The sequence below is a fragment of the Chrysochloris asiatica genome, unplaced genomic scaffold, assembly GCF_000296735.1.
Source record: "Chrysochloris asiatica unplaced genomic scaffold, ChrAsi1.0 scaffold00011, whole genome shotgun sequence".
Classification (NCBI taxonomy): domain Eukaryota; kingdom Metazoa; phylum Chordata; class Mammalia; order Afrosoricida; family Chrysochloridae; genus Chrysochloris; species Chrysochloris asiatica.
Genome location: NW_006408529.1, coordinates 25,772,463 through 25,789,364, shown reverse-complemented (window position 1 = coordinate 25,789,364; position 16,902 = coordinate 25,772,463). Strand labels below are relative to the sequence as shown.

General features: G+C 36.8%; 1 protein-coding gene across 1 annotated transcript; it reads right to left on the bottom strand.

Annotated features, from left to right (window-relative positions):
- Positions 1 to 1,754: 1,754 nt before the first annotated feature.
- On the bottom strand, positions 1,755 to 13,069 carry FGF20 (fibroblast growth factor 20). The gene is made up of 3 exons (XM_006834472.1): positions 12,779 to 13,069; positions 6,674 to 6,777; positions 1,755 to 2,083 (listed from the first exon to the last, which is right to left on the bottom strand). The coding sequence occupies exons 1-3, from the start codon at positions 13,062 to 13,064 to the stop codon at positions 1,838 to 1,840; spliced, it is 636 nt and encodes a 211-aa protein (XP_006834535.1). The 5' UTR covers positions 13,065 to 13,069; the 3' UTR covers positions 1,755 to 1,837.
- Positions 13,070 to 16,902: the final 3,833 nt, after the last annotated feature.

The following is a 16,902-nucleotide window of genomic DNA, read 5'->3' as shown; positions in this document are numbered from 1 at the left end:
TGACTTGTGTATAACCCACTCACTGACATTGAGTGCATTCTGACTCATAGCACTCCTACAGGACAATGTAGAACTGCTCCACTGTTTTTGTTGTTAGGTGCCATCAAGTCAGTACTAACTCATAGAGACCTTATGCACAATAAAACAAAACACTGCCCAGTCCTGCGCCAACCTCAAAATGGTTGCTATGTTTGAGCCCATTGCTGCTGCCACTGTACCAATAGGGTTTCCAAAACCATAAATCTTTACAGGAGTAGGCAATCTCATCTTTCTTCTGCAGAGTGGCTAGTGAGTTTGAATCACCAACTTTGTGGTTAGCAGCCCAATGCTTACTCCATTTAGTCACCAGGGCTCCTAACTTGTGTATGTTATTGTTGTTAAGTGCCATTAAATCAGTTCTGACTCACAGAGATCCTGTATAGGGTTTAGAAGGAGTGACTGGTGGGTTTGAATCACCGACCTTGCAGTTTAAAATGACCTTTCAATCAGGTGCTTATCCTACAACACCACACCAAGACTCCAACTTGTGTATGGAGGTTATGGTGATATGCTGTGGAGTCGGTTCTGACTCATAGTGATCCTGTATAGGGTTTCCAAGTTGGTGAATCTTTATAGGAGCAGAAAGCCTCATCGTAGCATATAATAAATATTTGTTGAACAAATTACTAAAGGTAAGCTATAATAAAAAGAGTACCAGATTCACATAGGCAAATAAGATTTTACCACTGTTAATAGTGATGCCACACAAAGACTAATTCTATGATTGTAGTGGTGAAAAGAAATGATCTTTGTCACACTGAATCAAGAAAAAGTAAGTGTAAGTTGGCTGTAATATTTGGTCATTTTCAACATGAGAATTTCCTTAAATACCAAGGCAAATGTTCCCTTAGGGATCTTAGAATTTTAAAACATGTTATATAAATAGAATAATTTTCATCTGAAAAGCAATAAAACCGAAACATAAAATAAAAATGTTTAATTCCCTTTTGAATGTGTGTTCAATTCAATACAAATTGATAAAGCAGTTTTTCTAAGTCAAAAGGAACCAATGTTACAATTAGAAGGCAACTGATTGTGAATAAAAATATAATCTACACTAGATATTTTAAGAGAATTTTAAGATGTTGCTCTATATTTTATGGTTGCAATAATGATGTCTTCTTTATTGCCCAAGACACCAGAAAAAAGTAATGGCACAAGAAAGGAATTTTTGTCATTTTTTTTTCTCTTTGTATTATCTTTATATACCAGTAAAAAATAAACTCTTTAATAAATAAATATATATAATAAATATTTATAAAATGTATAAATAGGTCCATCCTTTTTTAAAAAATGTTCCGTCTTAGTCTGGCATGTTTTATAGTCCAAGTTTCATTTTTATAGTTCAAGGTTTTTTAACATGTAATAGTCCTATAAGGTCTTTAAAATTTATGTAGCAATAATCTTGATCAATTAAGTCAATCCATCTCTTCAACATGAAGTATCTATTTTTAATGCAATCCTTAAAGTAAACATAATCCAGAGAGGTGAGGCGCCAGCAGCAAACCAGGTGGTGTTCCCATTATCCACAGTAAAAGAGAATTTCAGCTTCAATCAACTGATAAGGACAGAGCCATTATATCTAAGGGAATGTTATCCACTTTTACAGAATGATCTTCATCTACTTCAAGTAGAAAATAATTGTTTGTTGTAGTTTTAACTCAGTGTTCTTTCCAAATGCATTCTTTCAGTAGATATTTAACTCTGTAACATTCTGAATGTCTTCCTGGGTTATTATTTTTGCCATGGAAATTGTGACAAGATTGTGGTTTGGTGTTCCTGTAAAGATTGCCATACTTCAACTGTATAACAGTAGGTCCTTGTACAATTCTGGAACTCTTTCTGGATCCACTGGTCTAGGAAGGAAATGTGTAAATTTCTGATGTCTTTTGGATCTGGCACCATCTCTGGGACTTCCATCTTTGTTAAGCGCCACAAAATACCTGCGGCCAGTGTCTCCATGTTTATAGATATTGGAGGAGTAGGTATTATACCAGTTCTCTTCAAACTGCTCCCTAAAGATGCATTCAGAAGTCAATTTCTCCTAAAAGAGAAAAGATAAATTCCCACTTAAAAATAATTTTAAGAGAATTTCCTTAGAATAGTCTAAACTATATTTTTATGTCTTTGTTATAATAATATCTTTTTTTTTAAAAAAAGGATAAATGTTCAATTGTTTTCACTTTGCTTTGTTTTCGTTATGTTGCCTGGAATTCTTCTAAGCAGGTACTTCATACAGTAGTTTAATTAACAGAACTAAAGTCAAATGTCAATTCCAATTTTATTTTGAAATACTTAATGAATATGATGAACTTTTCCATTTTCCATATTATCTCTTTCCCACCACCATCCCAACAAACAGACTGTAGTTTATCTTGATGCATCAGTAGATGTTGAAATTCTACATGTCAAGTTACCACTGTTACCTTGGAGCATTTGAGGATCTTGCTAAGATCCAAATTCCTAATCCAAAATTATCACTTCAACTCATATATTTTATTAACTTATTATCTGATAATATATTTTCCATGATTAACTTTTTTTTTTTCCAGTCCATTGTTACTGCCACTGTACCAATTACCAATACATTTCATTAGGAGTCTTGTTCTATTTTTCTGACCTTCCATTTACCAAACATGATGTCCTTTCTCCAGGGACTGGTCCCCCTGACAACATGTCCAATGTATGAGAGACCGAGTCTCACCACCCCATGATTAACTCTCCTACCATTCAGGTATATGGAGTAGAGGCTAAATGATTTGTCTTTTCAAGATGGACTATATATTATACTAAGGAATAGACTAGAGCTGATTTTTTATTCCAACAAATACATGAATAAGAAAAGCTGTAAATGTTTTGGGGCTTTTCCTCCACTGTAATTCTATTTATATAATTATTACATAATGTTGTATTTCCCTTTCTTCAAAGCTGACAGAAAGCCTAGAAAGGACAAATTTTGCCCTTACAAAAGACAGATGTTACACAACCGTTACTTGTAGCCCTCATGTCAATTCCAACTCATAGCAACCCTATAGGATATAATAGAACTGCCACACAGGATGTCCACATATGGACGAAACCCTCAGAATACAGTGGGCAAAGTGCTCAGCTGTTAACCGAAAGCTGGCAGTTTGAACCCACCTATTGCTCCACAGGAAAAAGATGTGGCAGTCTGCTTCTGTAAGATTACAGTCTTCGAAACTGTATGGAACAGTTACATTCTGTCCTATAGAGTTGCTATGAGTTGGAATTAAATTAACAACAATAAGTTTTTCTTGGGAAATCTTTATGGAAACAAACTATCACTTCTTTGGAGTTAGGAAACTAAAAGGGAAGAACATGCTCAGCATTTTTCAAGCTGAAAGAACTGAAGAAAAAATTCAAGCATCAACCTGCAACAAAGTATTGAATGATGCAGAAAGCATCAAAAGATGGAAGGAATGACAGAGTCGTTGTACCATAAAGATATGGTTAGTGTTCAACCACTTCAAGAGCTCAATGAGCCAATAAGCCCAAGAGCCAATGATACTGAAGGAAGAAGTCCAAAGTGCATAGCAGGCATTGGCAAAGAACAAGGCTCAGGGAATTGATGGAATACAAGTTGAAATCTTTCAACTAACTAATGAAGCACTGGAGGCTCTCACTCATCTATGCCAAGAAATCTAGAAGACAGTCACCTGGCCAGCTGATTAGAAGAGATCATACTTGTGCCCATTCCAAAGAAAGGTGACCCACCAGAATGTAGAAATCATTCAACATACTATTAACATCACATGTAAGTACAATTTTGCTGAAGATAATTCAAAAACAATTGCATCAGTACATCAACATGGAACTGCCAGATATTCAAGACAGATTCAGAAGAAGATGTGGAACTAAAGGTATCATTACTGACGTTAGATGGATCATTACTGAAAGCAGAGAGTACCAGAAAGATGTTGACTACGCAAAGGCTTTCAACAGTGTGGATTATGACAAACTACAGATAGTATTGTGCAGAATGGATATTACAGAACACTTAATTGTACTCATGACTAAGAAGTAGTCATTAGAACAGACCAAGAGGATACTGGATGGTTTAAAATCAGTAAAGGTGTGCAACACAGTTGTATCCTTCCACTATACTTACTCAAATCTGTATGTTGAACAAGTAATCCAAGAAACTGGATTTTATGAAGAAAAATGTGGCATTAGGATTGTAGGAAGCCTCGTTAACAATTTGCAATATGCAGATGATATAACCTTGCTTGCTGGAAGTGAAGAAGACTTAAAGTATTTACTGATGAAGATGAAAAACCACAGCCTTCAGTGTGGATTTTATCTTAATATAAAGAAAACAAAAAATCTCAGAACTAGACCAGTAAATAACACCATGATAGATGGAGAAAACATTGAAACTGTCAAAGATTTCATTTTGCTTTCATCCACAATTAGCACTCATGGAAGCAGCAGTCAAGAAATCAAATGACATATTTCATTAGGCAAATCTGCTGCAAAAAACTTCTTTAAAGTGTTAAAGAGCAAAAATACCAGCTTGAAGATTAAGGTGTGCCTGACTCAAGCCATGGTATTTTCAATTGCCTCATATGTATGTGAAAGTTGGACAATGAATAAGGAGGATCATAGACAAATTTATGCATTTGAGTTACGATTTTGGAGTAGAAGATTGAAAGTACCATGGACTGTGAGAAGAACAAACAAATCTGTGTTGGAAAAACTAGTCAGAATGTTCCTTGAAAGCCAAGATGGTGAGACTTTGCCTCATGTACTTCAGACATGTTATCAGGAGGGAGATCATATTCGGTACAATGGAGGGTCAGTGAAAAACAAGGAGAGCACCAGCAAGATGGATTGACACAGTGGCAGCAGCAATGGGCTCCAGCGTAACAATACTTGCGAGGATGGTGCAGGACCAGGCAGTATTTCATTCTTTAGTGCTAGGTTGCTGTGAGTCAGAACTGATTTGACAGCACCCAACAACAATAACAAGATTTGTTCACTTGCTAACTGCAAGTTTCAAACCCACCAGCCTCTCTACAAGAGAAAGAAAAGGTTATTGGCTCCCGTAATGATTTATTGCTTTGGAAAACCTAAGGAGCTATACTACTTTATCCTATAGGATCTTTGAGTTGTTCAAAGGACTTGGTGACAGTACATTTGTCTTTTAATTTTGGTTTACTGTATAGGAAAGTCAGCAAGGAAATTACATGTTATGTGTGCATCCTACATGTGTGTGTTTACAAGGGTGAGTCCAAAAATATTGCCACAAATCCTAGAAACCTTTAGTAAACAAAAATCTCAAAATGTGAAGCTTTTGTTTCTCAATATAGCCTCCATGTAGGTCTTTATACATCTGAAGGTAGTGTTTTCATCTCTCTAAATTTTCCCTGACAAATTCTGCACTCTGATTTACAATACGCCCAAACAGACTCCTAGAGGAACTCAATTCATGTTCCTTTGAAATGTTCTTTGAATTTGGGTAACAAAAAAGTTTGAAGGAGTAAGATTAGGCCTGTAGGGGGAATGGATTAAGGTTTCCCAATGAAATTCTTATAGGACAGTCCATGCTACCCTTGAAAAATAATTAGGTACATTCCAGATGATTGTTGTTGTTGTTATGTGCCGTGGAGTCGGAACCAACCCATAGCGACCCTGTACAGGGTTTCCGAGGGTGTAAATCATTACGGGAGACATTCCAGATGATAGAGGGGAAAAAATTCCTTAGTGCAATTTTCCTAGCACTTTCTCACCAACTCAGTTTTCAATTTTCTTAAACTTCTCCCTAATAAGCCCCCATGATCAAGAACTCTGTCAAGATTGTTATTGTTGTCGTTAAGTGTTTTTGAGTTGGTTCCAACCCATAGCAACCCTGTATAGGGTTTCCAAGGAGCAGCTGTGAGCTTGAAGCACCGACCTTGCAGTTCAATCCAACTTTGCAGTCCAGCGCATTAACCCACAGGACTCCTATCAAGATGACTCCTCGGGAATCCCTAAAAGCAACTGTCATAACCATCTGAGCTGACCTCTCTGCCTTGAATTGAAGTGGCCCAGAAGATTCCCTCAAAAGCCACTGTTTTTATTGTAGTCTTTGTGAAGGTTCCCTAACAAAACTAAGACATATGTATTACTGAGAGAACTTGTCTGCAACCATCCACTGATCATAGAGACATGTTTAAAGACATTTTGTTTGGAATAAACCCATGCATGTATGAACTGAATTCCTAGTAACTATACTTGTTTACTTACTTTTATATGTCTGTATATTTGTGTGTTTGGCTACTGGAGATAATAATGGATCGAGAAATTGTATTAAATAAATGTAAAAGTAAAAAATATTCTCATTTTTCTCTGTCATTGATTAGAGTGATCAAAATATGATGTAAACTAGAAACACCCAGGATATTGAGTTGGAAGAAACTATAAATCTAACAATAATCCTGGTAATGGTTTGGAGTTAAATAAAAATGCATTACTATACTATTGCCCAGACACATAGGAATTATCAGGATATAGACATCTAATTGCTATACAAGTATACTTTATATAATTTTCTAATGCATTATTAATAAATATGTTAAATATAAATTGACAGACATTATTTCAAAAGTAATAATAGTTTTAAAAAAATACATACTGATCCATAGAGTTCTCCTTTGTCATTCATTCCAAGGTAAAGACCACTGTCCACACCTCTAATACTGACTAATCCCACAGCCACACTGATGAATTCCAAGATACCTGAATTAAAGAAACAAAATAATTATTTATATTTATTAATGAGCAGGTGACTAAGAAAAATTTTCCAAATAGTATTAGTAGTAGACCCATATTGCTAACTATAATGGTGTAGGTAGAAGTCCTTTATGAAAAGTATTACACATGATGATCTTCTCATTTTACAAATGGAAAAATAAAGGAAAAACTTGTTCATCATGATGTAATATTAAAGGTTGTTGTTGTTAAGTATCATTGAGTCGGTTTTGGCTCATAGCAACCCTGTATAGGGTTTCTAAGGAGCAGCTGGTGAGTTTGAACCACTGACCTTATAGTTCAAATGGACCTTGCAGTCCAATGCATTAACCCACAGCACTATACCAGGACTCCCAATATTAAAGGTATGAAACCTGAAACCACATTGACTTGAATATGCATTATTAGCTAGACTGACTAAGCAAGTCATTGTCTTCTTTGAATTTCAATTTTCTCATCCTCAAAAATGGTTGACACACCTCCCTACAGGAGAGTGGTGAGTGGTGAGGGCTCACACATATTAGACACTCAACAAATGGAAACTATTATTATCATAAATTAGGATAAATCAGAGCTTTTGTTAGTTACCCATAATTCCATTAGGTAATTATAATAATTTTATTACTTTACTTTGTTTTTGTTTAGAATGAATCAAAGTTAATATTTTTTTAACATGCAGCAGCATATTTTTCTGGGTATATTAGTGTTTTTGAATTTATAAAGGACTTATACTTACATTTTCTCATTTAGTCCTAAAAGCAATCCTGTTATGACAGACAGGAAAGATACTATTATTCCCACTTTACAGATAAAGAAACTGAGACTTACATAATGTTTATAATTAATAGAACAGTATTTGAACGCACTTCTTCTGAGCCCCAATTCAATGTTCCTACACTATTTTAGGACACTATTTTTGGAAGACAATAAAGAATGCATTTAAATGGAGTAGTTTCAAGATTTCATAGATTATATATTATACTATGGAGTCCTGGTGTGACAGTGTAGGATAAACACTGAACTGCTCACCACAAGGTCAATGGTTCAAACCCACCAGTCATTCTTCGGAAAACCTGTACAGGGTCACTATGAGTCAGAACCAATTCAAAGGCACTTAACAACAACAATGTATTATGTCACATTTCCTTTCACATTAATTTTTAAATAAATTGTATCGTTTAAAGAAATGTTGTTGTTAAGTGCCGTCAAGTTGGTTCCAACTCATAATGGACCCTGGTGAGCAGCTGGTGAACTTGAACTCCAAACCTAGCAGTTCAAATGGACCTTGCAGTCTAGCGCATTAACCTATAGAGCCACACAAGGAATAGATCATTCATTTAAAATAACAGCCAAATACCAAGAGCTTAGCACTACAATTTTTCTACCAATACCTTTCTAGAAATATTTTCAGTTAATAAGTAACTAGTATCAAAAACTCTCCAGTTTAAATAAAAAACAACAACAAAAAAACCTTAATACTTCTATCTGTAGTATTTTATGCATACATTAACATTCAGTCTAATGTTTTTGTTTAGTTCTTCCTCTTAAAATCTTTGCTGCTAAAATGCAGGCATACTATCTATGCTTGGAACCATCTACCTCAACCACCCTTTCATCCCATTCTAAGTTCTTCAAATAGTAAAAAATACATATGTATTCACTTCGTTTACACTGATTCTTGCTCTTATGTCCTTCCTTGATTTATTTTGAAAGTTCCTGTTGGGACACATGATGGTCCCAAAGCCAAGAGAAAGTATATAAAGCCTGGCTATTTGCTTAGATGGAGAATTCTGTTCTGTCCAGAGGTTAATTCGCTCTTTGGCAGAAACAGAATCTTACAGAGACAAATAAGCTTGTTCAAACTATTATGAGATAATGTAGAACAATAGAGCTATCAAGGATCATACAGCAACAATACAGGACTAAGTGGCTTGAAAGAGTCAGCACCCCTAATTGAGCCTAAGGAGAAAAAAAGAAATGAATACACAACAGAAAAGACCCAATATAATTGGTAGAAAAAGCATGTTAATAGAGTTTCATCCTGGAAATAAATATATGATTAATACATTGTTGTGGTTGTTAAATGCCATCAAGTCATGTCAACTCATAGCTACCTAGTATACAGTTTCTAATGAGTGGTTGGTGGGTTTGAGCCACCAACCTTGTGGCTAGCAGTCTAGTGCTTATCCTACAGCACCACAACAGGGTATATTAAATGTTACATTCAAATGGAAAAGTGTACTATAGCAGACACATAACTTGTCTTTAAGTACCTGGTTTACATTAAGATGCTCTTGACTTTCAAATAATAGAAACTGATTAACAGATCAGAGTGTGAAGTGAACAGTCAGTTTCAAGTACAGTATAATACAACCTTAATTTACATATAAACTAATTATATAACAGATTTCATGAAGGATCTATCTCAGAAAATTAAATGATAAACTACCTATACTTCAATTATCATTTTAAAATAAAGTTCTCATTTTGTCAAAAGTGGTGTAGTTCTAAAAAGTATAAGCGATTAAGTATATTCTTAGAATGACTCCATTCAACAGCTTCAACTTTATTAAACAATACCTAAAACCTGATACATAACTAGGCATAAATAATTTTGTAATGGTTCATAGGGGCTGATGGGAAAATGTAATGTGCTTTTTGTGTTCTTCTTAAAGATTTTAGCCACACTTTTAAATTCTGATCCTTTTTCTCCTCGTGGAAATAGTATACCACATAGTAATTTGTAATCATTTGATTCTTAAATGAGATTTGACAAGTCTTTCTTATTTATAAGATGAGGTAGCAACTAAGCTAATTCCTTTACAAAGAGTAGACATGAAAAACTTTCCTTAAGAGGTAATCACAGATTTTAGGTAGATTTTCTAATGCCCAGTGTCCCATAAAAAGACGTGGAGGTACTTTGTCTTTCTGGTATCATTTTCAAAGCCAGCCTTTTCAAAAATCATAATAAACAGGTGAGTCAACCCACAATGCAACCACATCAGACAAATCTATGGAGAATAGGGGAGAATAAAGGAAAAGCCTTTTAAAGGAGTATGTTTGATCTCAGGCTCTACTTTTTTTTCTAAGTAATGATTTCATGTTTACGTATTAGGTAAATTCTTCTATACTACAGTGCAGAAAAACTCCATTTTAAATAGAAAGCTAAATCAGAGAAGAGATTATATTTTAACCTCACTGGAACCTTTTTGCTTATAATCTACTGATGTGCTTTAACTTTTTTTAAATTACAGTATTCTGAATGTTTTTATTCAATTGTGGTCAAATGAGTCTATAATTACTAAAAATGTTGCTTACTTTAACATCTCAACAAGCCATTTTTCAGTTTTCTCAAAATTTTTACCTTAATGGCACAGAAACCAATTCAAAAGAAAATAGCAATATTGTTTCATATTTAGTGATTGGCATACTAACAAAAGAAGGCAAGCTTAGAGAGAGCAGATGTTATACAGGTTTGACTATGAACATGCTTCTGACATACTCATAAGTTCCCTTGTAGTAAATGACTGTCTAAGCTATCAGAGACCACTAGGATGCACTGTAGTGCATTGTAAAAAGACTCTTCATTCCTTCACACAACCAGACTAATAGGGAGCTATGTGAAACAGTAAATATTTTGTTCAGATATGTAAACTCCCACTAAAACATCCCAAAATTAGTCTAAGGCACATATTTGCAATTATTAAATACTTGAAATAAAATTTAAGCAAGAAATTAAGCTAACAAGATGGTAATTCTAATGTGCAATATACATTTCTAAAGGAACAAATTAGAGTGCTAAGTTAAAAAACGTTCTTAAATCTACAAATATCTACTAATCAGTGATAGAGGCTCAAAGTTGGTGCAACAATTTTTTTGTCATTGGGGAGATTACAGTTGAAGTGCAAGTGTCTAAAAAGCAGAATTTCCAATGTTACACTGTGTGTTACAGAATGAGGATGGGGTATGGGAATATTACCTAAACTTAACTTCTAATTCTACCTCTTCTACCTATAGGTATGATCATACATGTGCCCATTCCTAAATGTTTCTGGTACCTGGGGGATATTTTTCTGTAATAAGTGGTGCAGAGTCATTCAGAAAGACAAGAGAACTGAGCCACCTGCTGTCAGCAGAGTTCTTTAGAATCAGAATCTCAGCCTCAATTTAAAAACCACTTTCCACAAGTGACCCCAGGCTGGCCAGCCACTAGGTCATGACACTCTCAGATCATAGTCAATGGGAATTTGGAAGAGATCAGTTGAAGCTGCAAACATATGGGTTTAAAAACGTTAATTTTCTAAGCCTTTAAGTGCTACCAAATGACCACCACATGCTCATTTCTTCAACATCTAGAGTTTAAAATGTCCTTCACACTGAGATTTACACTTCTCCAAGGTTTTAATGAGTCTTACAAGTGGGGGGGGGCGGCAATGAAACTATAAGGACAAGGGGGAGGGACAAGATAAGAGAGAGCCATTCAGAGATGAGATGCTAAAGGAATTCCAGACTGCAAAGTCAGTTTGAACCACAAGGTCTGTGGTTCAAGCTCACTAATCGCTCCTTGGAAACCCTATACAGGGTCGCTATGAGTAGGAACTGACTCAACTGCACTTAACAACAACAATGACGGGAAATGAAAAGTAATACGAGTTTGGACCCTTTCACATTGCTGTGACGCACACAAAAAAGGTATCTTTCTTTAAATATGACGTATGTCTCCAATGACATTACAAGTTTAATGATCAAAATTATTTGACAACGTTGTTGGTAGGTGCCATGAAGTCGGTTCCAACTCATAGCGACCCTATGCACAACAGAATGAAACACTGCCATCCTCACAACTGTTACGTAGTATGTATCAGTCCACTTATGATGTTAGCAGGTTAGCATTAATAACTAACTAGCAGAGATAGATCCTAGAATATTAGAAGGAAGACTTACTTCTAACGATCACCTAAATTAATTTTACAGACAAGAAAACTAAAGGGGCTTCCAAGTTACACACCTAGTTAGGTAATATATTAATAGTAGAAATAAAATGAAACCTAATACAGCATCTGAAGTAGACACTGATTTAAGAATCCTTCCTTTCTTTCTTTTTTTTTAACCCCTTCAGCTCCCAGGCATTGCCTGGGGTATTCTGAAACATGCTCCTCTGGTTCCCACCCATATCTTCTTTCATTTCCCCATTTCCTCCTACCTATGGTCAATACAAAGATCATGGCTTTCAGGTTGCACAATTTCTAAAGAGTATCTTGGTCAAAAGACTGAGCATGCACAGAAGTCGAGTAGTGTTTTTATGTTTGTTTTTAATTGCCCAAATACAACTTAAAGACCTTACAAAATCGTCACCAGATGAAGCTGACTGTACCGGTACTCACAGAAAGTTAATCTGCTACCATCTCAGGTGAACATTTACACTTGTCTAAATAGACACGTAAATGCACCTATGAAAGAGTAACACACACACACACACACACACCCAAGCATAAATCACAGATGGATAATCTAGTTCAACTACATAACCGTGGGGGATGTTTAAAGAAGCGTGATAGCTTCCTGTGATTAATTTTTGTAAAGTGGGCGGTACTGTAGGAAAGGTGAGAGAAAGTAGGGAAAACTAAGTCAAGCTTTAAAAACAAAGCAAAACTTTGCCTGCGAGGTAGGGAAGGATGTGATTCCTTGACCCGGTCTTGAGATCCAAGGCAGCAGAAAGGGAAGGACCCAAGGGCAGCAAGGAACGTACGGAGGATCCACCCTTTCTCCTCCAGCACTCCAGACCTGCTAGAGACTGCTACCTCAATTTGGCAGGAAAATTCCTTCTGCTCTAGAGCCGCCCACCCTGCAGCACACTCCCAGCCCAAACCTGAGCCCGGATGGGTCCGAAAGGCTCCAGGGTGGGCGCAGCCTTTGGCAGAAGAGGAGGAAGGCGGGAAAGGAGCCGAGTCGAAGGTTGAGGGTCGGGAAGAGGGATGTAGGTACGTACCAAAGAGGCTGTGGTCCTGCCGCGTGCCCTGCACGCTGCCGTCGGGCAGGATCTGCAGGTGGAAGCCGGTACGGCAGTAGAGCTGGCGGCGGCGCAGTATACCGTGCAGGTGTGCCAGCTCCGCGGCCCCTGGCCCGCCGCGGGCGCCGCGCTCCACCGCTCCCCGGCGCTCGCCCAGCAGGGGCGGCCGCTCTCCCGCAGGAGGCAGGAGGAAATGCGAGCCCACCTGCTGGCCTAAGCCCTCCAAGCCGCCCAGGAAGCCCCCGACTTCGGCTAAGGGAGCCATGAAGGAGCCAGCGGGAAAGCAGGAAGATCCGAGAAATAAAACTCCTCCAAAAATGGTAGCGGAGAAAGGGACAGGAGTGAGTGCGGATGAAGAAAAATTAGCAAAACAAGTGCAAAAAGTTGAAGCCTGGTTACACCAGTGAGGTCGCTGAATGGACTTTGCACTAAGATAGCAGGAAAGCTCTTACTGTCTTGGAGTGATCTTCTCTCCTTAGGTAGGTGGGAGCCGGCTTTTGGCTTTGCAGAAACATCTACAGCTATCGCTGCCAATACTAAGGCTGGGGTTGGAACTCCAACTCTGCAAATGATGAGATCAGAGTCCTGTGTACATACACACGGAGTATATATATATGCGGGTCCTCTTGACATATGCTAATCAAGTCCTTTCGTGTTCGCTGGGGAGGTTCTGTTTGAAATCTTAAACCGGCCTCTTCTCAACACGTTTATGCTCTTCGGAAGTGACCAAAAGAGGCACTTGACAGTTCTGTATCCATGCAATCGCAAAAATCATTCCCACACTTGGGCAAAGCTAGTCAGCAACCTCAAGGAGGCTCAGTCAAAGCCCCTCTTTGGGGTTGTTTTTGGGGCAGTGGTGATGCTGTTTCGGCTGCTGCTGTTCAACCGCCTTTGAAGTTATCTCCTTTGCAGTGATAGATCGCCGCTAAAAGGAGCCCATTTGGCAAGTATATAGAAGGCTGGGGGGTGGGGGCTGAGTGGGAGAGGGAAAAGGAGGGTACAGATGTGAGGCGGAAAAGGAGAGAGAGGAGGAGAATTGAACTCCTTAGTAGCTGCTGGGAGCCTGCGCTGGACAGGTGCAAAGAAAGGTAAGAGAGGCAGAAGGAAAAAGGGCGTTACCTGAGGCTTAGACCTGCCCAGACACACATGAAAGGAAAATCAAAGCTTTGACAGTTTAACTCACTAATTTTAAAACACTAATAAAATGTACAAGCATTACTCTTTTCTTTTATCATTTAGATGGGGGATTTTCTTTACATAATCAAGTCAGCCGGGGTAGCAACACACACACACACCCCACCACCACCACCACCTTTCTGGTTCTCTTTAATGTTTATCTTTATTCAGCTGGCACATGATACAATCAAAGTTGCTTTATATCTATATGGAAGTTTAAAATTGCATGCTAAGGTCATGGTCTTTTAATTAGCATAATTACATAAAACAATCACAATTTAGGGATAAAATTAACTGAAGAGAAATAGTTTATATTCTTATATTTTGCTAAGAATAGAAAATGAATATCCAAAATAATGTCATAAATGCTGAAGAGACTTTGGGTCCCTTATCCAATTAAGAATATTTTCTTTTTGTAAGGTTAGATTTTTTTGTCCACACTTCAGTCATGAAGTCTAAAAACAGCTAAATGGAAAATGGTATTGGTTTTGAAAACCACTGGTAAAATTTTAAACGTGTGTGCATCTGTGTAAAGTAAATGAGGTGAAGGACATAGATAGTTTAATTCTATTTAAGCTTTAAAATGGTGTGTTTTACTATTAGTTAAATTCAAGATCTTCCCTTTAAAATTTTTCAGTGGCAGAAGAGTTGAGAATCATTTCGAAGATTTATGCTTAGGGAATCATTAAAGATTAGTTTTTCCAGTCTTGCTTCAATCAAAGTCTGTTCAGTAAAAGCCTAAACCTGGAAGCTCAAATGAATTTCACTGGTTTACTTTATTTGTTCTGAAGGACCTGTTATTGTTGTTTGGCTTATTAATTGGAAGGTGCTTTAAAGAAGGTAAAGTTACAACTTTTCATCACCGTAGTCCTAAATACTGACCATTGTGCATCCAAGTTATAAAAAAAATCCTTAAAGCAATGATTTACTGTTGAGATATGAAATAAAACAAAACCACTGTCTGAAAACAATAAGCAGATATATCACTTTAGAAACATACATGGCTAAGCCTGTTTTAAAGGTTATACCAGGTAAATGTCATATTATTTTGCCTTTCAAATAACAGGAGTCTGTCTTGTGGTGGACCCCCAAATCCACCATAATCAAGATTTCAAAGCACATCTGTGTAAACATTATCACATCAGTGTAAAACATCAACCAATGAGCTTTGACTTTGAACAAAATCTCCTTAATTGCAGTGTTAAATCAAAGAAAGTTAGATCAAAGTTGTGTGATTCTCATAGCAGGATAACTAAAGTAGCCTGTACATACATTGATCACTTGAAGAAGAGATACTTAAAGGTTTAAAACTTAGGTCAAATATCTTTTAATGAGGCTTATTTCAAGGTCTAAGTTCTGTTAATTATTCCACAATGGATATATATATATATATATATGTATATATCACTGTCACCTGCTCCTAGAGGTACGAGTTTAGTCTATAAACTACTTCTTCCCATAAGCACTTCTTGTCTGCTTTGTCTATAGTTAATAGTTTAAATCCCATGTACTATTTATACATGTTCTGGTAGCGTGGTTATGAATCAGGCTGTGAACCTCAGGGTCAGCAGTTTGAAACTACCAGCTGTTCCATGGGAGAAAGATGAGGTTTTCTGCTCCCGTAAAGATTTGCACCCCTCAGAAACCCTGTATAGGGTCGCTATGAGTTGGAACCAACTCCACAGCGAATAACAACAACAACAAAGTATGAGAAATGTTTCATATATAGTTGCCAAAAGCCAAGTACGTTAGTGATAAAATAGTCTTTTCTTTGTATAACTTTATCATTTTCTCGTGCATTATTTTATTTGATCGTTGCAATAATGCTACCGGGGCACATCCTACTTCAAAGAGTAGAAAATTGTCCTGGACAATTCTAATTCAGGGTTCAGTCTAGAACAGTACATCCCAGGACAATTTCCTTAAACTCTATTTCCTACTTGGTAAAGTAAGAATATCATCCCTGTCTAATTCACTATGCCTAGGGTTGCTAGGAGACTTGTTGTTAAGTGCCGTTGAGTTGATTCCGACCATGCGGCCCTGTATAAGGTTTCCGTGGAGCAGCTGGTGAGCTTGAACCGCCGACCTTACAGTTCTAATGGCTTTAAAATCTGGTGTATTAACCCACAGCGCCACACCAGGACTTCCTATGAGACTTAAGTGTCCAACTATATAGAAAAGTGTTTTTAAAACTTCACAATTCTCTGTGCATATGCAGTGCTAAACACCTCCAGTTGCTGGGAAAATAACTTTTGCTTTATAATCTAGCCAATCTAATTTGTTTAAAATACAAAATACACTTTTTAATTCTTTTCTACAAACTAAACCTTTAATGTGTTCATTTTGAATAGTGCTTGATGCCATTTTATAAAGGACCAGAATAGAAACAAAAAGATAAGGATTTCTTTTGTTTGCACTAGTCATGTGACAGGAAAAGATAACACTAAAGATTTTTTTTTTGCACATGCTGTGATGATATCATGGGAAGTTAAATAATTTTGAAGAGTGTTTTACAAGAGTGCATTATTCAGTGTTTAAGTATACATTGCAATCTAATCAACTTTACCTATACTTCCTAGAGACCACACTTGCCATGCTGTTATACAAATATATTGTACAATTTCGACTTCCACTAAAAGTAGTTACAGTTTTCCTGACCATGTAAGCCCTATGTAGCTTTTCAGCTAGCTTATTATCATGAACCTTACACATGAGAAAAGAGCTAATACCTTTGATGCTCCTACATATGTTAGAATTGAGAAAAAGAAAAATAACTAAGTCATGATTTACACCCAAATAAAAAAATACATTTGTACGTTATTTATTGTAACATACTTTGTTATTGCAAAATACTGCCAGTAATGAAGCTGGCTGACTAAATTATGGTACATTCATACCATGAGTACTATACAGTTGAAAAAAATAAT